The sequence below is a fragment of the Podarcis pityusensis genome, assembly GCF_964106645.2.
Source record: "Podarcis pityusensis genome assembly, chromosome: 14".
Lineage (NCBI taxonomy): Eukaryota > Metazoa > Chordata > Lepidosauria > Squamata > Lacertidae > Podarcis > Podarcis pityusensis.
The window spans coordinates 43,481,158-43,506,774 of record NC_138039.1 but is presented as its reverse complement, the minus strand read 5'-3'; the positions used below and the strand labels follow the sequence as shown (position 1 = coordinate 43,506,774).

At 42.2% G+C, this 25,617-nt stretch overlaps 1 protein-coding gene across 1 annotated transcript in view; it reads left to right on the top strand.

Annotated features, from left to right (window-relative positions):
• The first annotated feature begins 936 nt into the window (after positions 1-936).
• ATOSA (atos homolog A) overlaps positions 937-25,617 on the top strand; it is a 48,675-nt gene continuing 23,994 nt past the window's right edge. The window contains exon 1 of the mRNA XM_080980328.1: positions 937-2,836. Within this exon, the coding sequence (XP_080836454.1) occupies positions 2,821-2,836 (16 nt within the window). The 5' untranslated portion in view covers positions 937-2,820. The remainder of the gene's footprint in view (positions 2,837-25,617) is intronic.

The window sequence follows — 25,617 nt, the reverse complement described above, 5'->3', positions numbered from 1 at the left end:
CTGGTGGGGAAATCACCACAGTGACAATGATTTCTTTGGGTGTTTTTTTTGGCCCAGGTCCTTTTTCGCTTTTCAAAAAAGAAAACTGATCACCTACATTTGCATCAGTTTTTGTTATTTTCGGGCAGGAACTCAATGACACCTCTATGGAAAACAATCAATGGACTTTCTGGCTTTTATTTGCTCCATGTCTTTTCAGTACCCTTTTTATAAACAGAAAGAAAACTGAATGCTAAGCAGCTGAAATTTGAGGACATTGTTCACTATTATGCAAGTGACAACGTTCTAGAATTTACACAGTAGGTTTACTTCTGTATAAGCAGTACAGCAAAAGAGTGCAATTGCACCCCCAAGGTTTGGGTTTTAGAACTAGAATGAGAAGAGATGATTGCATGTAAAATGAGGACTTTATTTCACGTCAAGATTTCCCAATGAAGCCTGACACTGAAGAGGGCATGGGAAGTCTGGATGATTTTTGCACGTAGGAGTAAGGAAGTTAAAGAACAATGACTTCTGCCCCAAGTTAAGAGCTCAGACTGAGGAACTTTGCACCGGCAAACACTGTTTGCATTAGAACTTTCCCAACTTCTGTTCAGCTTCAGGCGAAAACCCACAAAAGTAGGAAAGGAAAAGCCGCCATCGGCATTTAGTTTTTTTCTCCTATGATCCTGGGAATACGGCCGTGCGTGCGTGCGTTTGTATAAATAAGAAAAACATACAGGGCCTGTTTTGGTCTCTCACTACTCAACAGGCCCAACTTTTACTTGGGCTTCGGTTGCCATAACAACGCAGTTCCTCGCCAGGCTTAGAAACAAGTGGAAGGCAAGAGCAGCTTGCAAATGGATTGGCCACGGGCGGGCCACGTGACGTCGGCCGTGTTTTTTTTTTTTGTGTGTGTGTGGTGGTTTTTTTTTTTTGACAAGGCAAAATAAACCAGATAGCGACGGCGAGGAAGGAGGGGAGCGGACGGAGGGAGGGAGGGAGGGATGCCCGCCTGGGAAGGCGAGGAGAGGGGCGGCTGAGGCAGGCTTCCCGGAGAGTCCTAGAGCTGCGCGGGGCATGGGAGGCGGGGCAGAGACCCTCGCGACTCTCCCCGCACCCCGCTTCTGCCTCGCGCGTTAAGCTTCCACGCCTGCGGGTCTGCCTGCCCAACTCTTCCTCCCTTGCCCGCTTCGCACGACGCCGCCGCAGCCCGTGACTGGGGAGCGTGTGGCGGCGGCGGCGGCGGCGGCCCGCTTGGCTGGGAGGCAGAGAAGTGTCAGGAGGAGGAGGAGGAGGAGGAGGAGAGTTAGTCAGCGGAGGAGGGCACGGCGGAGTCATGGAAAACCCTCGGCAGCCGCCGCGAGAGCAACAACAGCCCGGCTGGCGGGGAGGGAGAGCCTGCGCGTCGAGACTGGACTGAGGCGGGCAGGTCCGGGTGGCGTCGCCGCCGCCGCCGCCGCCGCCGCGTTGTTTGCGTGAGGGCTTGAGGAGGCCCAGCAGCAGCGGCGGGTGTCCGCTCGCCTCCCTCTCCGGAGTCGCCGCGGGTTGTGGGGAGGAGAGAGAGAGAGCGGGAGCGATGCGGCGGCTGCTGCTGCTGCGACAGCCTGCCTTGACCCGCTGAGGTGCGCGCGAGAGCGGGACTGCGAGCCAGGCTCATGCGGGGCAGGTGAGGGGCCGAGTGGGAGGAGGAGGAGGACAGCAGCAGCAGCAGCAGCCGGGAGCCTTTTATTGGCCGCCGCGCGCGTCAGGCACATTCGGGCGCCTCGGGATCTCCGCGGGTGTTCGCGCCGCGAGAGGCGGGTGTCTAGGAGGGCCCGGAGCGCCGAAAGGGGCTGGCGGTTGCCGTTGACACGGGACTTGAGCGATGGGGCGGTGAGGAAGAAGTCGCCTTCCATCCCTCCTCTTCTCTCCTCCCTCCCCCTCTATTCCCCTCTCGGCCGGGTTGTGTAAGGTGAGGGTCGAGCCGAGCCAAGGAAAAAGGGAGGAGGAAGGTGGTGGTTGTTTTTTTTTCCTTGCGCGGAGCTCAATCCAGGTGCTGTTTAATTTACCACGAACGGCGCGAGGTTTTTTGTTGTTGCGCGTTTCCGAGGACTTAAGGAACAAAGTGGACCATTGCGCTGCGCGGCTTCCCCGTCGTCTCCTCCTCCTCTTTTTTTTTTTAAAGCCCTCCCTCCTTTTATGACAATGAGCCTCGGCGGCTGTTGTCAGACTGTTTTTATTTAGTCTCGGCGCGCGAGCAGGGAATTTGGGGGAAGGAGGTCGGGAGTTCTGCCCTCTCTCCCTCTCCCTCCTCCTCCTTCCTGCCTGGCTCCGTAGAACAGGTAAAACGCAATGGACTCCAGCCTGGGTTGACCCTGCCCTGGAGCTCTGTGATTCAGAGCCTTTTGATTCGGGCGAGTGTGTTGCATACGCGTCGGGGGGAAGTTTTAACTTTTTGTTGTCTGAGCTTTGGCCCAGGCAGGTTATAAATAGACCTGTTCAGACGCCGTGTTAAAGAAGGACACACTGGCAAGATCCAGAGAGAGAGAAGGAGGGAGGGAAGAAGGCAGGCATTGGCCGGGTCTAGCTCCCCCCCCCTCCCAGCAGACTTCTGCTGCCACCACAATAAATGCCAGGAGGAGGCCTAGCTGCTACAGATTTTTGTGAGCTGTTAAGGATAAGGGGGGGGGGGATTTTTATTGTATTATTCCTGTAACAATAGCAAAAATAGAGAGAGAGAGACAAATTAGCTGCAGACAGCATTAGTGAGACTACAAAGAAGAGGGAGAGAAAATAGCCCTGATAAGCCCTTCCACCCCCCTTTTCCTTGAAGAAGAAGAAGAAAGATTTGGACTGAAAATGAAGCCTGACCGAGGTAAATGATTCAATAAAAAATCCTATGCTTAACATTTTTATCCTGGATAAATGGTTTTTTTTAATGGGTGGTGATAATATTGTGATGAGGTGGGTACTGGGTCCATTTTGGGGGGGGGGAAGAGTGAGGGTTTTGGAAGGATTAATGCCTGAAATTGATAATTATTGTTAGTCTCTGTAGTGTTATTTTTTTAAGGAGGTTGTGAAAATTTATTGGATTGACTTTGTCAATAAAGAGCTGGGTTTACTTCATCAATCAAGAACTGGAAGACAGAAACTCATTGTGAAAAATACCCTTTGCCCTGGGAGGATCATTTTAAATGTCAGAACAGTGTTGTGCTTAGGCTATTATCATACAATTGCAACATGAAAAAAAAATCTGTCAGAGATTGCTATCAGGAATTTTGTTAGCAACTCAATCTCTGTATAAATGGATGATATAAACACAGGTTAGGACAGCATCGAAACTCACGCAAAGCAGCTAAAACTTTCATTCTATTTATATTCTCCTGACCACTTCTAGTAGAATCTGCTCTAGTTCCTTTAATTGTGTTTGTGGCTAGTAGTTAAATTCAGTGGGTCAGATAGCATCGTTCTACTGATTCAGAACTTGTGTAGCTATTGCAAAAATGGTTCACGCCACTAGAGTTAAGCAAGTCCTGACTTCTAATGTTAACTGTGTATTCATCATTAGTTATTGCTTGCAATAATGTATTTCACTGTTGTAACTAGCCTGAACATTATTTTTAGTGAACAGTGCAATCCTATGCATGTATACTCAGAAGTAAGTACTACCAATGTCTCAAGCATCTGCAGGATTGCAGGTTAAATTTCATATCTCACATTGGAGCAATGAGCACTCGGGAGTAATATCTTTGCTATACTGTATTGTACTTCCATAACTTTAAATACACAGTCAGTTACTATATGAATCATTTCAGGCATGTAAGATTATATATTAAAGTGGCTGAGGATGTGTAAAAGTATCAAGGCTGTGATCCTATAGGCACTTACCTGGGAAGTGCTTTGTTTTTTGAGATGCTTGCTTATTGAGTATGCTTTTTTGTTACAAAAAGTATGTTATTTTCTGATTAATATATTAAATAAGTGAATGTACAGAAGTACATGTGTCATGGCTGTTTTAAAACTGCTTGATCTTGAAAGAAAAGAAACTGGTGGGATACGGTCAAACAAAGGAGCATTGTGTATTGACAACTACTTGCAGAATCCTTATTTGACTTCAGTTGCGTCGTGTGCAATATGATTCTAAACATGTTTACTCAGAAGTAAAGCTGACTATTCAATGGTACTTACTTCCCAATAAGTGCTCTTAGGTTTGCAGCCTAAATACTCAAAGGGAAAGCAGGAATTACTAAATATACTGAGATAAAGCAGAAGTTCAGTATTTGTAACTCCTTTCACACTATGAAAGCTTTGGCACAATAGATCTGATATGAGACAGTGGTGATTTATGGTGAGATAGCTGTAGAGTAGTCAGCCAGTGTAATGCAGTTGAAATAAAGGTGAATGAAGACTTCTTGCAGAAAACAACTTTTGATATATTGAAATTATAATGTCTCTGAGACACATCAGGCCGTGTAACATTAAGAAAATGTGTTTTAAATTGCCTTACTTTTCGCAACAGCAAGGTGAAGTTGGAACTTTAAGTGCCAGTTGCAGTTTTGAAAGCAAATAAGGACTATAATTCCAATGCACATAGTTTTAACTGTCCACAAATTGTTACTCTTTGTGAACCATCTACAAAGGGTTAAACTGTGGCCTAAATGCCATATTCATCCTACCAATGCAGTTATGAAGGCATAATCATGCAAATGTTTACATGTGATCCCCCCCCCCCCCACTCAACAGCAGCTGCACCACAGGGAAGCATGAAATCACCTGCTTCCATTAGTTGCAAATTAATAGTGAAGGACACAGGATGAGCAGAGCATTTAACTAAGCTGCAGTACAGTCTGTTTAATACTGGACAGATAGGAGGAAAATTGTGCTGCACTTGACTATAAAGGAGAAATGTTTTGTTTGTTTCTCCAGATGATATTCTTGGTTAATCAGTAGCAGTTTTGTCTTTTTCATTAGTAGTAGTAGTAATAGCTGAACTTAAGTTCAAAGTGATTGTCCGATCTAGGATTTTGGGTAGAAAAACATGCATTTAGAAGTAAAAATAGAATGAAACTCTTGATTTTAAATAATGTGCTAGTGAATCTGATAACTTCCTGTATTCAGATGAAAGGGGGCACTTATTACTAATTCTCTGTCAGTGACACTGAGAAGCATTTTCATTGATTTGGTAGCAGAAAAGATGGGTTGATGGAGGTTTAGAAACTTGGCTCTGAAATAAAGGGCATCGGTTAACATATTCAAAATGTATGAGGTATCTTATTTTATAAGATAGGGGGAGGGGTCAGAGAGAGCGCTCTGCCCCCCAACTGCTTGTACTATATAAGTTTAAGGTATGCAGTAAATAGTGTTCCATTGCATCCCTTAAGCATCACTGAGTTTAGTAGATCTTAGTCTCCAGGCTTGGGGAACTGCCAATATTGCTGTTTTGCTTTTAAATCATTCAAAGTTTAACCACTTTTTAAAGTACCGCTGACAGCATCACAGTCATATATATACATTTCTACTCAGAAATCTCATTGAGTTCATGGAGACTTACTTCCAGATATGAGGGTATAAGACTGTAGCCTAATTCATTTTGCCCTGAGGGGAGAAGGAAGAAACTTGGGGATTTGTCACCATTCATCTCCCATAGGGCCCCTTCCCTCCTCCAACTGTCGCCAGAGGGGTGTCTGAATGACACTTTTGCCCTGAGAGGAGTGAGAAGAAGTAGAATAATTTTTTTAAAAAATTGATGCTTGTTGTTGTAATTTTTGTTAAGCTGCGTGGTGAGGTCCACCTGAAAAACTGTATAGAAACACCTTAAAAACAATATTTTCCACAAAAAACTAGTTCCAATTTACTTACTATATCTAGTAATTTGAAGGGGAGAAGTGGATATGCATATCTATAACAAGTCCTGGGCAGTGTTATCACCCATCTTCAGATGTTGCTGGAAATAGATGGTTTACCTACTGTGGAAATGTGGAGACTCGCTTTTTGTTGTCATGTGTCAGGGAAGCCTTAAAGCTCCTTCCTTGGAAATACGTCCCATTAATTTGTAAGTAAAACTGCTTATGACAACTGAAACTTTCTGACTCCAGCCCACTGATGTATCATCTCCAACTTTTATCACATACAACTCGAAACTCTGTAATTGTAGATTGAGAGTTTTGTAAATAGCCAACAGGCATATTTGATAGTTCTACTTAGATTTAGCAGGGAGTAAGCTTGTTTTGAAGATTGCAGGACTACCTCCCAAGTAAACATGCATAGGATTGTGTTCATCTTTGCAGATAAGAGGTGCAAAATTCAGTTTAGGATGATGAATAATAAACAAGAGGCATATGTGCTCCAGGTGATGTTACTTCCTGTTTAGTAGGGTGGCGGCAGCTGTTCTGAAGATTGCCTAAATTGTGCTTCTAGTTATAGAAGCCGCAGGTAAATGCAGGGATGAGGCAATGAATTGGTAGTGATGCTGCATCCTGTTCTAGCAGGGAAGCTGTTCTGGCAGTTTTTCTTGCTATTGGATTGTACTCCTGAAAAGTAAATATAAGGGAGAGATCTGTGATGTTTGTTGGATTACTTTATAAGAAATGTGAGGATTAGGAAATCCTAGAAAAAGATGGCTCAGATGGCAATCTTATTGCATGGTGGTTTGGATAATGATGTGGGGAATCTAGCCTTAATTATGGGAAAAACAGATGTGCCACTGTAGTGTATAGTGTACAGACACAAAAGAATTGCAAGTTGCTCTGATTTTTTGTGTGTAGAGGAAGGACTTTCTGGTGTTTCGGTTCCTAATTAATTTTCACCTGCTCTGTTGCTGCCAAACAAAATTGCATAGTTGTTAGTACTACTGACCTTTTATTAGTAATCAAAGATTAAGTGAAAACTTGATGATGAAGAAGAATCTTGGGTGGAAAATGGAGGATGTGGATTAAAATATAATTGAGCATTTACTGGAGACAACATCTTAAGTGAAGTACAAACTATAATAAAGTAGTAATTATGTGCTTTCATCTTGTACTGAAAGTAAAAATGGAAATGGCAACTGTAATTTATTCAGTTAGGATTTTAAGCTTTTAAGTTTGTGACCTATCTCTTTCCACTCAGCAGTGCATCCTTGTAGTTGATTAATTTTTATGGCTTTATATGAGGCCTCGCTGGATCTATGGCAGTAGTCCTGTCACAATTCTGGATTCATGGTTGTAGTCCTTGGATGGAACCATCTTTGTTGGTAGAAAAAGGCATGAGTGGTATAAGCCATACTCAAGAGTAGACCCATTGAAAAACCAATGGACTTAAGTTGTCCACTGTCTTTCAGTGGGCCGGCTCTGAACATGATCTAGTCAGAAACCACTCTAATATTTCAGTTCTGAAAATCAGTTTTTTATTGTGCCACACTGGACTTTGAATGAAAATGCAACAAGTGCCTCTGGGAGCAATCGGACTTGATATTGATCTGTCACTTTCAGAGTGAATAGTATGAAAAAACAACAACCATGACTTCACCTAGTGTTTATACTTTGAGACTTTCTTGATTGTGGGAAGCACCAAACAAATTAAAAATAAAAATAAACAAGAAGGCTAACATTAAAAACAAATTAATAATAAGTTGAAATAATTAGAATAGTAATGAGTCGGATACTTCAAACAATAATGGGCAAGAAACTCATAATTCACATGACAGTGTAATGTGTGTGACTCATTTTCTGTTACCCAGATGCTTTCAAATTTACTCTTATGCCTAGGAATTAAAATATTCTTCAGACCACTGTGTAGACCAGATCTGGGGAGCATGTGGCTCTCCAGTTTTTGTTTGACTCCTAATCCCCATTAGCCCCAGTAAACATGGTTGATGTTGGGATCTGTAGTCCAGCAACACCTAGTCCCTAGCTCTGACACAGATTGATTCACATGTTAAAGGAAGAGGCTGTTTAACCAGTTTTAGTTTGTCCTTTTTCAAGCAGGATGCTTCCAGATACGTGGCTTCTAGTGCTGTAAGCTATAAGTGGAATTGCAATCTACTTTCCATGCTATTGGGAGGACAGTACAGTGGAACCTCAAGTTGCGGACGTAATCCATCCCGGAGGCATGTCTGCAACTTGAAACGTTTGCATCCAGAAGCGCCACGTCTGCGCATGCGGCGCAATTTAGCACTTCTGCACATGCACGAAGCACAATTGAGAGATTCTGCACATGTGCGGGCAGCGAAACCATTCAGGTACTTCTGGGTTGCCACAGGACGCAACTTGAAAAGACGTAACCTGAAGCGGATGTAACATGAGGTTTGACTGTACAGCGGTACCTTGGGTTACATACGCTTGAGGTTACAGACACTTGAGGTTACAGACTCCGCTAACCCAGAAATAGTGCTTCAGGTTAAGAACTTTGATTCAGGATGAGAACAGAAATTGTGCTCCAGTGGCGTGGTGGCAGCAGGAGGCCCCATTAGCTAAAGTGGTGCTTCACGTTAAGAACAGTTTCAGGTTAAGTACAGACCTCCGGAACGAATTAAGTACTTAACCCGAGGTACCACTATATTGCAGTTTTTCTATGTGTATATCCTGCAGTGTGATATTCACATCAGCAGGTATGATACAGGGGTGATTTGCAGTTCATCATCAAAAGTCTACTGCAGTCTGTTAAGGTACCATCTTATAATTTTATTTCTTTAATCTATTTTTAAAAATTATTGCTAAAACATATTTCTGGCTTTTTTTAGAATGAGAGATCATTCGCCATTATTTTATATTGACCTACCGACCAGTCGGGACGCGGGTGGCGCTGTGGGTTAAACCACAGAGCCTAGGACTTGCCAATCAGAAGGTCAACGGTTCGAATCCCCGTGACGGGGTGAGCTCCCATTGCTCGGTCCCTGCTCCTGCCAACCTAGCAATTTGAAAGCACGTCAAAGTGCAAGTAGATAAATAGGTACCGCTCTGGCAGGAAGGTAAATGGCGTTTCTGTGCTTCTCTGGTTCGCCAGAAGCGGCTTAGTCATGCTGGCCACATGACTATACGCCGGCTCCCTCGGCCAATAAAGCGAGATGATCGCCGCAACCCCAGAGTCAGTCACGACTGGACCTAATGGTCAGGAGTCCCTTTACCTTTACTTTACCGACCAGTCAGCTGCATACCGATACCAAGAAAGGTCCTAGAACAGATAATTAAACAGTTGTTCTGCGAACACTTGGAAAGGGATGCTTTGATTATTCAGAACCAGCATGGGTTTCTCAACAATTTATGCCAGACTATTATTTATTTATTTATTTATTTTATAGAGTTACGATATTGGTGGATCAGGGGCATGTTGTAGATGTAATGTATCTTGATTTCAGTAAAGATTTTGACAAAGTCCTCCATGATATTCTTCTGGAGAAGCTAGTAAAGTACGGGCTAGACAATGTTACTAGTTAACTGACCAAACAGTGACCACCAAATGTTCCTCACTACCCTGTCAAAAAGTAATGTGGGGTGCTGCAGGTTTCTGTCCTAGGACTGGTGTTGTTCATAAACTTTCTAGGTGACTTGGATCATTGATCTGACCCAGCTTCGACAACCTGAGTACAGTAATCATGAAGCCTTTCATGGGCCCGGGTTTGAGGGTCTATACCTGGTTTTGTGTCAAAGAGACAAGGTGAGGATGTTGCTGGTGTACCAGCCACACTGTTGCAACAACTATTGCTTGGTTGCTACTTGAGAAAGTATTTGAGATGCTGTGGCAGTACAACTCCAGATATTATTGGAAGAAGCAAATTTTTTTTTAGCTCTGTTACAGTTTGGGTTCTGGTCAGAGTTGGGACAGAAACAGCCTTGGTCATTCTGATGAGTGACCTTGACTGGAAGAGAGACAAGAGAGTGTGACCCTATTGATTATCCTTGATCACTCAGCCATGTTCGATAGCACTGACTATGATATCCTCCTGGGGCGATGCATTGGGATAGGAGTTGGAGGCACTGTGTTGCAGCAGTTCTACATAAGGGGTTGTTATCGGAGAGTAGCACTGAGTGACACTTCTTCAACTTTATGGCACATGGGTTGTGAACTGCCATCAGTATGCTGATAACACCCAGGTCTCTCTCTCTCTCTCTACAAACTGAGTTAGGTGAGGATGTGCAGGTGCTGAATCAGTACCTAGGTGCAGTCGTTGGCTGGATGGGGCCCAATAAATTGAAACTGAATCCTAACAAGATAGAGGTTTTTGAAGGTGATTTAGCATTATTCTCCCATCCCCGTTGTTATCTTCTGATGCCTTGGACATAAAAGATTCACAAAGGCCCTTCTTTCCTTGTACCACAAGGAAAGCTGTCATCTGCTCCAGCCAGTGTTAGAAACTGGGGTAGAGAAGCTAGGAGCCAAATGGCTTCTGGGACCTGGGTTGTGGGCACCAAAACGGAATGTCTCGTCATCACGGGGTATGTGAGAGTTGGCAACACTTTTTATTTATTATTTTGATAAGCATGAATTAATATGCAATTCACATAATTGACACATTGTTAATATCACTTTTTTGCAGAAATTGTTATTACATGTTTAATTTGGTGTTTACAATAAAAATATTGGTGCCATACTTCAGTTTCTCAAATACTCTACTCTTTATTGTTAAACTTCTTAACATATTGTCTATCAACATATACTTTGAGACTTCAAAGCACAAACATTTCAGTAATCCTTGAGTGTCAGGTGCAAAAAATGGCACCCAGACTTTTTGAGGTGCTCACAAATGGAGAATCTGCTAATTTTGAACCCCGGCTCCAGTCAGCTTGACCAATGATCAGAGATGATAGGAGTTAGAAATCCAATAACATCTGGAGGGCCACAGGTTCCTTACTCCAGCCCTAGGCCTTCTAGGTACTGTAGCAAAGATGATATGATTTCTCAGCCGCAACCAAATTTTAGAGGCTTGTTCTTCATCCTGGCCATCTGGCACTGTGACTTTAAAACAGGCACCCCCAATCTTCAGCCCTCCAGATGTTTTGGACTACAATTCCCATCATCCCTGACCACTGGTCCTGTTAGCTAGGGATCATGGGAGTTGTAGGCCAAAACATCTGGAGGGCCGCAGGTTGGGGATGCCTGCTTTAAAAGCTGCAACTGTTGTGTGAAAACACTTTCTAAATTTTACAGACTTCATGGTAAATGAAGTTGTGTGATTTTAAAATCTTAAATTTCTGTACACTGAGAGGGCATGTTTCTGTTCCTCAGTCTTTGACTCTGGAAAAATCCTGGCTGTTTAGAATGTGAAGAACCTTTAACACACTTTATTAACTTTATATACATGTAGAAATAATTTCCAATAGAGTAGAAATAGAAATAGCAGTATCAATTGACATTTCTCAACAGTGTATGTGTTGTTTTCCCCCATTTTTAACTATTAACATACTGTGAGCAAAACTACTATTCAAAACAAATGGTCTTGTGTTTGTCATATGTACACATTTTGGGTATGTTGAGCTAAAAATGCCATTTATCTTTTTATATTTGAACTGTAATAATAGCAACACTCAGTGCCACATTTAGTGTGCCCTGCTTCTTGTTGTTCTGCTTTTCTTTGCTCTCAAATTGCCCAAACACAGCTGGGTTCATAAGAGGAGAAAAGAAAACATGATACTACTGCCAAACAGACAGGAAACTGTAGTAGACCTTGTGAGCAGTGAAGGGTTGAAGCACGCCTTCCGTCCAATCAGCTGCGAGTTCTGTTGCTATGTGCACTCTTACTCTGCCTTCTTTGTGGAAAAAATGTCTTGCACAGAGAGGCTGAATATGTAGCCAAAGCTGAACAGTTTTGTGTTAGCTACTGCAGACATCTGGATTCCCGAGATACTGACAGTGTAGCCCATTTTGCTGCCAGAAGGCAACTACTTTTTCCGCCCGATTCCAGTATGGTTTACAGCGGAAACAAAGGGCTGCACAGAGAAGGTGTGTAAAAAGAAAGGAGTAATTCTTAAATGTTCTTAAGTTGTTTATGAACCCTGACTGTTTTTCTTCTTTTCTCTTCCCTATTCTGTATACTTGGTGCTATAAGCTGCAGTTTGTCCTTTGTCTGCATGGAAATCTTACACATGGATAATTTCCTTGTGACAGTTTTAGAACTCACTTGTGGTGATAAACAATAATGAAAATCATTTAATTGTTGATTCCGAACAAAGGTGGAAAGGAAAAAGGAGAAATGATATGTGAGAGAGGAACTTACCACAAAAAAAAGCCACTTCCAGTAGTAGGTAGTGAAATTTAGTCTGTGTGTGTTTGATTATTGAACAGCTCCATTATTGATCACGAAGCTCATTCAGTTTTAATGCCATGAAAATTATACTACCATATACTAAGTTTATATTTTGCATGGCTTCATGTTTTCTCTTCCTGTAGTATTCCAGTAATACACCTTTTCAAACTAACTAAAGATTTTCAGAATAACTTTAAAAGTATCAGATTTTTGGGCATATCCTCCCTGTTATATGGCGTTTTATACTGGATATCAGAGATGTATATTACTTGCCATAGAAGACCCACTAATAGCCAGGCATAATGCTTGCTTTATTGTTCACAGTGAAAATGGAAGACTTGGCTGACAATGTATTTCTTTTGTGTGTGCTTTTTGTTCATATAGGTCAAAGTTCTTTCAGAACACAAGGAAATGATTACATTATTCTACTAGTATATCTAGTGCTAGTAAATACAGCATTATCCATCTCTTGCCATTTGGTTGCATTGGTCCAAAGAGAGGTTATAAAAATAACACCCAGCCATTTGGCCGTTTTGAGAAGCAAATTTTAATGATACTAATAAAAAAAACAGTAATAATTTGGAATTAAACAAGGTGGTATGTACCTTTTTTAAGCTACTGCTCTGCAAAGCAGATTAACAAAACACTGAAAGCCCCCCACACCATTTTTCACCAATGGTGTTGTGAGTCAGATGAGGTTTTTGAGAAACACAAGAGTCTAATTGTGACCTGGTAACACAGTTGTTAGTTGTATTTGGAGCATCTCTTGATAGCCTAGAAAGGGAAAACCATTTGATTTATGTGATCATGGTGGTATCTAACATGCCCTCTGAAGGAAGAAGAATGTTCTCACTGGGCTCTATTTTTTTTTTTTTTTTATGTCTAGGAAAATCTTATGCTTTGCTACGAAAGAATGTTGCAGCTAGGGATAGCAAAGGGGACTGAAGGTTCTTTCAGAGTAGCTATTCTTTAAAGCTATCCAGCGTATTTATAGATAAATAAGTTCCAAAACCAAGTTATCATCCTGCAATAGAAAGGGGGCACAGGAGCATGGATTTCTCAAGGGTTTTTTTTGGGGGGGGGGAGGTGTTGGGAGGTTCTACATGTGCATCATACACCTGATTAGTTTCTCTCTCCATAGAAGACTATGGTAAATTTGAGAGGGTGTAGCCCTGGTCACTGCGGACATGTGCTCAGGTTTGAAGTTCATTTTGGAAGCTTCAGTGTGCACAATGAAGAGTTCTGCCCTGCAACAGTTTTCCTGTTCCATTTAGTGAGTGGGGCAACTCTGCATGCCCATTCCTTTGCATGAACAGAGTTGCCATTTGACTTCCTTAGAAGAAAGCAAAGTCCACTCACACAGGAGTTCTATATGCATATTGGAGTGTGCTCAAATAACTGGGCCAGGCCATAATGTTCCCATAAGCACCCAATGTTGGTCCAAGAGATTTTGCCTTGAGGTCAGAGACATGATGGCGGACTTTTTTTCATGTACAAAAGTTAATGGGACTGATAGTTGAATCTTAGGTCAAAGTGGCAATGGGATGGTGATACAGGGTAGGCCACATTGCATATACATCTCTGTCCTTCGACACTTGCTATTCCAGCTCCTTGTTCTTTTCCCCCAGTATGCCGCCTGAGGCAGTTATCTAATAGTTGGGCCAGCCCTGATTTAGCACTTTTTATAGTGGACTCCTCTATAATGTTATGCTGTCTTGTTTGAAGTTATCTGTATCTATAACAACTTCCTTTATATAAACAAACAAATAAAAATAATGTATGTGTGTGTGTCTTTCTGTTGTGGAACTTCTGGGAGCTTTTACCACTTCTCAAATTAGTTATAAAGTCTCAGAATGACTCATATGAAGAAGAAAAAGCTACAAGAAATTCTCCATGAATCAGGCCAGCCAATTAAAGATATTAGAAAGAAACACAATAGCAGTTTTATGGCCGCCTTATGGAACATTGCTCAGTATATGCACACTTGTGGTCTAAGGGCACATGATGGACTCCTTTGTAGAAGCAAGTTAGGTCTAGGTCTGGTCAGTGCTGAGATGGGAAATCCTTACATATTGCCTTGCATTCCATAATGGCAAAAATGCAGGATATAAATATAATAAAATATGTAAGTACATTGTACATGTTTCATGGGAAATTATTTAGAAATGGAATAAATACATTTTTGAGGAAGGCAATTTAAAGGTAAATTCTATGATATAAGGTAAAGGGACCCCTGACCATTAGGTCCAGTCGTGACCGACTCTGGGGTTGTGGCACTCATCTCGCTTTATTGGCCAAGAGAGCTGGTGCACAGCTTCCGGGTCATGTGGCCACCATGACTAAGCTGCTTCTGGCGAACCAGAGCAGTGCACAGAAACACCGTTTACCTTCCCGCCGGAGCGGTACCTATTTATCTACTTGCACTTTGATGCGCTTTTGAACTGCTAGGTTGGCAGGAGCAGGGACCGAGCAACGGGAGCTCACCCTGTCGTGGGGATTTGAACCACCGACCTTCTGATAGGCAAGCCCTAGGCTCTGTGGTTTAATCCACAGCGCCACCCGCGTCCCTTTTTATAAATTCTACGATACAGTATCTCTTAAAATAGCCAGACTGAATGGCAACAAACCCTTGTTTAGTGATCTGTATGTATATATGCTCTGTTTCTCACAAACTTTCACAGGGGATTTCTCCTAAATGTCATTGCAAATCAATTTATACTTGCCTTTATGCAAGCTTATGCATTGTAACTGAAAGAAATGGGCTTGCTAGTTTCAGAAATTGATTGAATCATGCAGGATATAAATACAATAAAATATATGAATTCAAGCTAAAATATCTGTATCTTTTCACATTTTACACATAGATTATACAATTTAGGTTTTATATAATTCTCACAGAGTTGGAAGGTATATGTAGACCAGGTACAAGGAACTTGTGGCTTTCTAAGTCCCATCAACGCCACTCAGCATGGCCAGTGGTCAGGGATGATGGGAGTTAGGAGACCAGCAACATTTGAAAGAACGCATGTTTCTGTCTCTGATGAAGACCATTCTTTGCTCTAAGGCAGAACATCTGTATCTAAACCATTCATGGTGGATGTTTGCCCAAACTTTTCTGGAAAATCTCCAAGGAAGGAAATGCTACCATTTTCCAATGCATCTTTTTCTTTTTACATAAGCTGCAATATGATAGTTCTAGTGGTAAATTATCATGATGATTAGGAATTTCTTTAACATCCTCTGTAGTTTTTAAATAATTTACATGCCCTTAGTGACCAATAGGATAAACTAAAGATTCCTGGGAAAACTCTGGTTTTGATGGTAGGTTTGTAGAGATGTGATCTGCTTTATTACCTTGAGGGAAGACCAAGGGTTTCTGCATCACATGAAAATTGCATATTTGAGGGTAACAAACCAATAGTGAACATGGTACTAGACCTGAGCAAAATGTTTGTCTGCATCATTTGTAGGGCAAAAGGGGGGCTTCTAGGGGAAGAGAAATTTTTTTTGCATCTTTTTCTGTTTTCAACAGTTCTTCCTCTCTGCTACCAGTTTCCATCCATTCCTGAATGGTCTCATTCTGTCACTATTCATGCAATGAGTTTGATACTACAACACCTTTGTGATGACATGAATCCAGTTCAGAATGTGGGTAATGCTTCCCACCGTCACTCCAATTGAACTATTTTTCTTCTTCGCTTTTTCACATACCTGCCCTTTGGTCGTGGTCAAAATGGGAGACTTTTTACCGAAGCTTTAATCTTTTGCCTCCTACTACTTCTCTAGTCTTGGAAATTATTGTCTTGTGTATATAATCTAAAATGGCATTAGCCTCAAGTCACTGACCTGTTTCCAGTGTCACATCATCTGTTATGGTTAGCCAGTTACCCTCCCTCTTTTTCCAGTTATTTTATTTTAATGGTTCCTTTCCTCAGAAACCTTTGCATTTGCTTTAGTTACATTCTTTTTCTGCTAACCATGCTGCTTTCTAGACTCTACATCATTTGCGAATTGTGTTTTTACTTTATTACATCTATAACCTGCCTTCTGCCATGGAGCCCAAGGCAGTGTACTTGTTCCTAGGCGACTGACCCCTCCAAGTGCTGGCAACACCTGGAAAACCACAGGTTCCTCCCATTTCTGGTTTAGTCCATTTGGTGATAGTATTATCTTTTCTATATATGACAAGCATCTTTCCTATACAATGTATATATTTAGTTTTATTAGGAACTATTAGATCATATTGATAAGAACATTTTTCATGTCTTTAGATATAGGTTGAGGCAGATCATACCTGTTCCAGAAATAGTCACCTGTAATGCTTAATACACTTCCTATAGTACTGTTCAATCCAAAGGTAACTAATTCGAAAAGCAATTCCCTGAAAACTTGGTAGCAATTGCTTGATTTAACTTTGACTCTCTGACTCCTCTACAAAAGGATTTGCAAGATGAAATCTTAAAATCCCATGAGGCTCTTTTTCTCTGATCATTGTAATGCCAAGAGTCTTGTAGGAAGAAAATGTGGCAAAAATGTGTAGCGAGCACAAGTCCCTTGAATAGCACACTAATGATTGTTAAAAGTGAATAGAGGCCAGATATTTATTCATAATAACCTCTTTGTAAAGAAAACTACTATGGTGAAGTGTGGGTTTTGTATTCTTCCAGTTAAGTATTTTCAAGCAAATGCTGTGTGCAGATGTACACACAAGAGGAGTTGCTGAACTCTTGACAGTGTATTTGCTACATGTGACGTGTACCTAATTCTTTGCCAGAACAAGTTCAGGGGAAACTCTTTCTCCTAGTTTTCAGCAGCAGGCTGTGCTCAGTGCTGATTGGCTGGGGCTTGTGACATTTCCCTATCTCACTGGAGCAGTTTTGCAGTGTTTTAACTTTTGCTGTTGCTAAAGCAATGGTTAAACTTGAGGTGATAAAGTACAGGTGGCACTCAGAATAATATTTTAAAGTGGACTTTCTGTCTGAAGCATGGGCAACATTAACAGACTTGGCAATGGAATCACCAATAAGTGTGACTGACTTCTTTGGGCAAAAAAACCCCCAAAGTTCTATATCACAATATGTCTACATGTATTTCTGTATACTCTTCTTGGTTTGCAGGTATGCTAAAAGCAATTCTCAAAACACTGCCCCAGGTAAGGATAGTATGTTCTTAAGCGGCAAGATTTCAGTTGTATCTTTGCAGCTTGGGCAGAATGAGTTGAGTTATAGTGGTTGTGCCCAGAAAACTTTAAATAAAAACAGTAAGGTTTCATGCTGTCTCAAAGAGTTTATGGTTTGTTAACTGTGGGAGTCGCTACAGTTTTCCACAAGGTATGAAAAGATTTAGAATCCTATGGATCATTATTACCTCGGTAGTTGCTATAAAAGACTAAACACAGATGTATATTTGAGAAATCTCTTATTTGAGGAGGGAGATAATGCAACTGATGTGATACAGTCAAAAGGCTAGGCTCCTGTCAATAACATCACTATCACATTTTGATGCTTCTGGACATTTCTTTTTCAAGGGCAGCATAATGTAGATCACATTTTAGTAATCTAGATGTGATCAGGGAATGTGGCAAGATCATGGTTCCCACCCCCATGGAAAGGCTGTGCTTGATGCATCAGCTTAAACTGAGCAAAGGTGCTTCTGGACACAGACACTACCTGTCTGTCTGGGACTAAGGTCAAGACCTGGTGTTCTTGATCCTTCAGCATCCTTGATCCTTCAGGAGGAGTTCCGCCCCCTCTAGAACTGTTTTAGTACCTCTATCCAGATCTGCCCTCCCTCCTACCATCTGTACTTCCATCTTATTTGGATTAAGGTTAATTTGTTAGGCCACATCAAGTCCTCAGTTGACCTCAGATGGATTCAGAACTGCCACAGTTTCCCTGGAACTAGGTAGAAAGAGTGTGGGTGGAGGAGTGATGAGCATGCTGACAACACTGTACTCCAGATGACCTAAATAATTAAATGAAAGGCTGAGAGAATAACAAATGGAACAAGACAATCCTTCTAGAACCTAAAAGGCCATTGGTACTACATTCTGAGATCCATCCTCCAGGAACGATACAGAAGGCACCATAAAATTGTGCCACCAATCCAAGCCATCATATTACCTTGACAAGTCACTCTGTAAATCCTCCTGCAACTAGATATCGTCATGGTCCCTGGAGAACGTATTAAAATTAAAATCAATCAAAAGTTGCTTGTAATGCTGATTCCAATGTTCTTGTCATTGGAGTTGTACTTGAAAAAGACCGGACTGAAAATAGTTGTATACCAATCATTGTGCAGCAATTTGAGTTGGGCAAACAACTCCCCACCCCGTGTATGTGCCCTAAGCAACTCCAATTTTAATTCAATAAGTTGTGGAAGCTTTAAAATTGTGCACGTTAGCTAGAAAGTTACCTAAAACAGTGAATTGTCATTTAGCAAGAACTTAGGAGCTATAATCAAAAGTTTCTTTGTTTAAATTGAGCTTCATGACAGTACGTCTACTGAATGATGCTAGCCATACAATCTCAAGTACAGTGGTACCTCGGTTTAAGAACAGCCCTGTTTATGAACTATTCAGTATATGAACTCCGCAAAACCGGAAGTAGTGTTCTGGTTAGCAAACTTTACCTTGATCTACGAACGGAAGCCGAAAGATGGAAGGGTACCGGCGGCAGGAGGCCTCATTGGGGAAAGCGCGCCTCGGTTTAAGAACGGCTTTGGTTTAAGAATGGACTTACGAAACGGATTAAGTTTGCAAACCGAGGTACCACTGTCCAAGGCTCAGCTACCACTAAATAGCAGCTTTGAGATGCAAGATGCTGCCTCAGATGGCTGCCATTTAGCCAACAGTTCAAGGTTCTGGTATTTGTGTACAAAGTCCTCTATGGCTTGGGACCAGGAAATCTGCCCCTTGCAGTCTTGCCCCTTCTGTGCCCAGTCACTGTGCTCTGCCCGAGAGGGCCTTCTGCAAATATCCCCTCATCAGGAGATGTGTTCTGTATGATGTAGGAAGTGGGCTTTTATTGTGGTAACACCTGTCCTTTAGAACAGGGCGATCCAACTTTTCATACCAAGTGGGCCATGAGTACTTTGACTGGGAACCTGTGGACCACACACTGCCTTACCGCATGGGGAAGGGGGGAAGCGAGGCCAAAACTTGATTCCCTTCTCAGTCCTCATACTGCCTTCCCAAAGATGGCTAAGTGAGGGCTTTGAGAAGGAGGCATGAGGCTCTGGCAGGGTCCTAGAGCCCTCCGTCCTCCTTCCCTAAGCTGAGAAAGTGCCAACTAGACTTTAGGAAGGAGGCAGGAAGACTCAAGGACCCTGTCAGATCCCTCAAATCTTCCCAAAGCCAGGCAGCACAGGTGTTAGGGGTGCGAGTCAAATGTTGCCAAGGGCTACCAAAAAAGGCATTGGGAGCTGCATGTTGCCCGTGGGCTGTGTGTTGAACCACTCTGCTTTATAACTTCTTGCCATTGCCTATCTGGCAGGTGCTGTCACTCTTAACCTTTCACAAGGGCCACACATCCCATTTTACCATTTGAGGAGGAATGGGAAGTACCCCACTAGGGCAAGAGGGGCGCCACCTCTAGGACTTCCACTGCTGGAGGCAGCTGCTTCACCCTTTTCATGGGTGGACCGGTCCTGTTTTTTCAGCACTCATTGAAAACCATTTTTCAACAGGAATTTAGAGGCTTTTTTCCAGTTAGTACCTGTATTAGATGAAATGTTTTTCTTGTTAAATCACTTTGGGCTGTTTTATAGGAAGCAATTATTGAGCGAAATAAATAATAGTAAATAAAAATGCAAAATAGTGGCTGGGAAAGGGAGCAGGAGCAAGAACGTTGTCAATTATTAGCTTTCTCCCTTTCAACTCAACTAATATAATTTCATTATTATTTCTTGTACAACATTATTGGGTGCAAATTTAACACATTGTGATTCTGGAATCTTTGCCTAATAACCTGTAATTTGTGGGGAACTGGAAAAGATATCAGTATCCTAGTTTGATAAACATGGATGTGCCTGTTTTGATTTCTGAAAATTATGATTCAGTGCCTTTTCCAGATCAACCTCAGGACAGTGGAATTAATATATTCCACAAGTCATGATTAGACATAAAATGTGGGTTGTGCTGTAATTCTCCATTATTCAAACATAGACTCCAATGCTCCACAGGAGTGGGCTCTTCAGAATCTAATCTTAATCAATTTTTTAAAGAAAACATTCTTTGGTTAGGTTCTGTTTTGGTTTTTTGAAGTATGCCTTTTTTTAGTTAAGTCTGAAAATAGAAGCGCTCAGATTCAAGGTGGCAAATAGAAAGGCTTCTAAACATAGTCGTGTGTTTTCAAGTACATTTAAAATCTTTTCTAATGCAGCTGTCGCAGTTTTTACATTAGAAGTTAATTCCAGATTAAAGAGTCAATTAAAAGCTACCAGCTGTGGTTTGGGCTTCCATATATTCATGAAAATGATATGCAAACTTCCTGTATCTTAATCTTAGAGTAGGCTTTCAACAGAGAACTGCTGAATGTATGCCAAGAGGCATATTCTAGGGGACCCATTCTGTTCATACCGGGCCCAGGGTAGTCTGTGACTTAGAGCATACCTAGCACTCTTCCACATTGGAAGTGAGTATCAGTAGTGGTGGGGAAGCTGTATTTCATTGTACTTGTCTGCTGTAACTGATCCGATTGAGGAACTCCAGATATGCAGCTAGGTTTCCAATGGTGTGAGGGGAGATATCAAAAGGCAAGCAGCAACAATATAGGAAACTTCCTTATAACACGTACTTCAACCAAAACCCAGACTAAAATGTGTCAATACACAGGTAATCTGGTTTCCTTCAAGAAGCTTTTGCAGCAGAACTGCCACTAGCACTTAAATTCCAAGGAGGGGTTGTAGAAAGGCACCACAATATCCTATGCAGTAGAATGGAACGCCAGCAAAGTCTTTGTGTGGCCACACTATCCCCTAAAAACAGAAAGAAATGACTTGCCAAGTGTGGGTGAGAGAGTGAAAACCTTACTCATTGAATATATTTCTAATCTCTTGCAAGAACATGCCATCTCAGCCAGCTATTGGCATACCATCTGCCCCCCAAAAGCCACATTCTTCTAATCCAAGATAAATATAATAAGGCACATTTTTCACCAAAGGAAATTAGTGCTCAATTTAATTTATTTTGAATTATAGTGTCAGCAAACTGACTTTTCTTGTGTGGCTGGGGCTGCCACAGTTGAATGCAGACCAGTTAGTATTTCTTGCAGGTCCCTTCATTAAGCAAATGAAAAATGATAAAGAGCCAAGTCTGGAGAAGTTTCCAGTTGAATGGTAGAAAAGGCATATAGCAGTAGCACCAATATTACTTTCAGCCTACTGTGGAGCTGTAGAACAGAAGTCTTACCCCTCTCCCTATATAAGGCACACATCTCTTTCTTAAACCAGGCAAATATTGTACTTTATGTTTAAGTTGTCTGCCAATGTCGCTGATTAATGCTGATAAAATTTTACAGCGATCTGGAGGATAAGTTATAGGAGGCGATAGCAACCCTAAACCACCCAAATCAGGTGAGAGTTCTAAAACTCAACCTGGGGGTTGATAATATGATATTTGTAACTCTGAATAAATGTATGGATTCCCCTTCAGCACTCATCTTGCCAGATGCAGAGAAAGCACTCACTAGAGTACACTGGCCCTTTGCAGACACTAGTGCATAGAAGGCCTTTGGGTTAGTATGTTGGGAAATGTTAATTTGGGTGGAACTTTACTGTTTGGTACCCACATTGCGAGTGATGATTAAAAGAGTCCTCTCTTCCTTTGCTTTAGAGATGTAGACTGGGCAAAGCTGCCTTCTTCCATGTCTTATTTTTAAATCTCTGCTTAGAGTCACTGGTTTGTGCAATCTGTATGAACCATTGCATCAAGGGGATGTACGTTGGATGAGAGGAGCACAAGATTTTCTTATATGTAGATGACATGCTACTTTCGGAAAGCATGATACCTGCCCAAACCACATGGATAATGTGGATTGCTCTTGAGTTATAGCATTAACTGGTCTAAATCAGAACTCAAGACCTTAAACAAAATCCTACCCCCAAGCCTCTGTGATTCCTGGTAATTTTATTTGCATCCTACAGCCTTAACATACTGGGAAACTGAAAGGTAAAAGTGGAAAGAATAGTTGTGTAAGCAAGGTTAGACCTTGACAGGTGGACACAACTGTCTCTGGGACAAGGTCAACGTAGTCAAAATAAATGTTTTGCCTAGTCTTATTTCTGTTCAGAGAGGCAGTCCTTTATATACATTTCACAGTAATATCAGAAGCATCTCAGTGCTTTATTTCATAAATTTCTTTGGGGCTCTTTCCCCTCCATGATTATCCTCCGGGGGAAAGGGGGGGAATGCAGTTAACCAATTGAAGAAGGGCTTTTGCATTCTTGGAACTGGAGCTTACCACAGGGCCAGTGTATTGGTGGACACTCAAAGGTGTCAAAAATGGGTACCAACTAATCTTTTGCCACTAGCAGCCCTAATGTGTCCCTGTGTGGCCCTCCCCTTTTGGGATGGGATACTCTCAGCTCTATACGCATCCAGGAGGATGGTACCCCACTATCCATTTTGGCTGCAAGAGAGGTTTTGGGATAGATTACCACAGAAGTTTTCTTTTCATCCCTATGACCATGTGAAGCAGACATCTAGTTGGAAATACAGGGCTGGCAGTGGGGCTGATTATGTCAAGCCACCTAATTGGCCAGAATCTCATCAAATGGGAGAGATCAATATATACCGTATTTTTTGCTATATAAGACTCACTTTTTCCCTCCTAAAAAGTAAGGGGAAATGTGTGTGCGTCTTATGGAATGAATGCAGGCTGCGCAGCTATCCCAGAAGCCAGAACAGCAAGAGGAATTGCTGCTTTCACTGCGCAGCAATCCCTCTTGCTGTTCTGGCTTCTGAGATTCAGAATATTTTTTTTCTTGTTTTCCTCCTCCAAAAACTAGGTGCGGCTTGTGGTCTGGTGCGTCTTATAGAGCGAAAAATACGGTACGTCCAGTATCTGCCAACTAGCAGTGCAGTCAATTGTAACGTTGCTTGACTTCTCTCATTGTATTTGAATATTCTGATATCTGTAGGATCTGGTTCCCTCAGTCCATCATCCGAAACCTGCAATTTATGTTAAGCTATGTTGTTTAAGACCAGTATTCAATGTGCAGAGGTTAAGATAGGTGTGGCACAGGGTGGAGAGGTTTTATGGTGAGCAATATGGAAATGTTATGGACCACAACAACTTCCTCCACCCTCCCCTGTAGCCAAGGTTGATGTTGCACCGAGTACTTGGGTGGGCAAAGCTGAATCAGATCAGCTCCACCCAGCCCATCCATCCACATCAGCTTCCTCATCTATATAAAAATGTCACAGATGAGCAAGATCTTGCTATGAATTGGCCTGGCATTTGAAAGCAATATCACCTTGCCATAGATGCCGCAACCCAGATACCTGTGAGATACAGATAGGGCTGGTAGAAGAGACACTTTGTAGTCATCTAGACCTTCCCATACCTATGTCCAGTTGCTGTACCTGTAGGCCTCCCTGTCCTACAACCACAGACCTCCACTGCAACAAGGCTATAGGAAAGCAGAACCCAAATGTTGCTTTAGCAACAAACTTAAGTTTGAGCCCCGTATAAGAGCAGCAGATTGGAGTCAGTTGGCCCAGTTGCAAACTCTTCAGAGACAACCACGTGCCTTTTCAGTTAAAAGGTTTCAGCCCACTCTAGCAGGCTTTTTGTCTGATGGAGCAGGGGAGGCTTGGGTTGTACTGGGGCTTCTGGGATTGAGTCCTCTATCACAATGACATGCATAGGCTAGGTTTGTAGAAGTGCTTCCATGGCCTTGTATTCAATTACATCTTAGAATCATAGAATCATAGAGTTGGAAGAGACCACAAGGGCCATCGAGTCCAACCCCCTGCCAAGCAGGAAACACCATCAGAGCACTCCTGACATATGGTTATCTGACTGACTACTCTACCTTACCCCCTGAAGAAAGGGAATCTGACCCTTCTACTACCTCTACCCAGGTACATCCTGAATACCCAGAACCCTGAATAACGACCCTCCCAAAAGAAATGCCTCCAACACTGGCACCCGTTCCGTAATCATCCATTATGTATTCTGAGTATGTGTCCATGAATAGCTTCCATCCTCTCCCTAGGTCACTCCACCTTTTACTGATAAACTGGGTTAAGTGCATTCCTCCCCTTTTGGTTGTTTCTGCCTCTCACCCAGGAATCAGACTGATGAGACACAGGGGATTGATGCCCTCATCCTTTGTGGCTTCTTTGGTGGTGGTACTGCTACTGTTGTTGGGCCTGCTATTCTTTTAAGCCCTTGTCCCAAGAAGCTAATGCAAATCAGGAGCTGCTGTACTGCAGCTCCTATCAGTTCCATCCAGCACACATGAATAATGGCATGGGATGATCAGCTTTGTAGTTCAGCAACATCTAGATGGCCAAAAGTTTCCCATACCTGAGCTAGAGGCTTCTAGGGAACAAGGCACTGGAATCTATTTTACCACAGTATGTTGTATTTTTTTCCTCAGTATTAAGCCTTGAGAAACAAGCATAGTTTGGAGGGGAGCGAAGCAGCAGCACACACAAAACAAGAGGTTCCCACTGTCAGTTGAATCTGTAGTCATCAAATCTGTTCCTATGTTCAGAGTCTTATGTGTAAGAATGTGATGATGTAGAACAGCCTTGCATTTAGGCCCAACCTGATAGTCATAGGAAAGCAGTCATTGGCAGCAAAAGACCTAAAAGAAAAAGACTTAGGCCATTGTCTGCGTTAATATTAATTCAATCCAATTTTTATATGAAACCTTTTGAGTAGTTTCTTGAGTAGTGATTAGGAACAGAGGCCCCCCAATGTTAATGCTTCCTTATTAAATCTGATATCAGCATTGTTCCTGGGTCTCCTTTCCTTTTCCCTATTCAGGGCTGGAAGAATGCAGCACTTGATTAGAAAAGCCATGCAGCTGTTAAACTGTTTTGATTGCAAGGGAGTGGGGGTGGGACTAACGCTGAAGTTGTATATTTTGAGCTGTGAATCCTGGCCCTCAAAAAATATGTTCTAAGAATACACAGTACAGGCTGTTACAAAATACACATGCAACAATAACCTCCCCTCAGGAGAGGCTTGCAACTGGGATAACTCCCTGGGATAATGGGTGAAACTAGGTCAGAGCTGTGCGAATATACCTTGGGAGATCAGCCTGCACATTGTGTGGCTCCAGATAATGCTATATTTCATGCAATTATCTCCTTTTAAGTACTGTTTCATGTACTCTTGTGTGTCTGTGTGTTTACAATCTGGATTTTAGGGTTTTGGGTTGCAAATCACACCGTGTCCTCTTTGGAGTAAAATTGTTGTAAT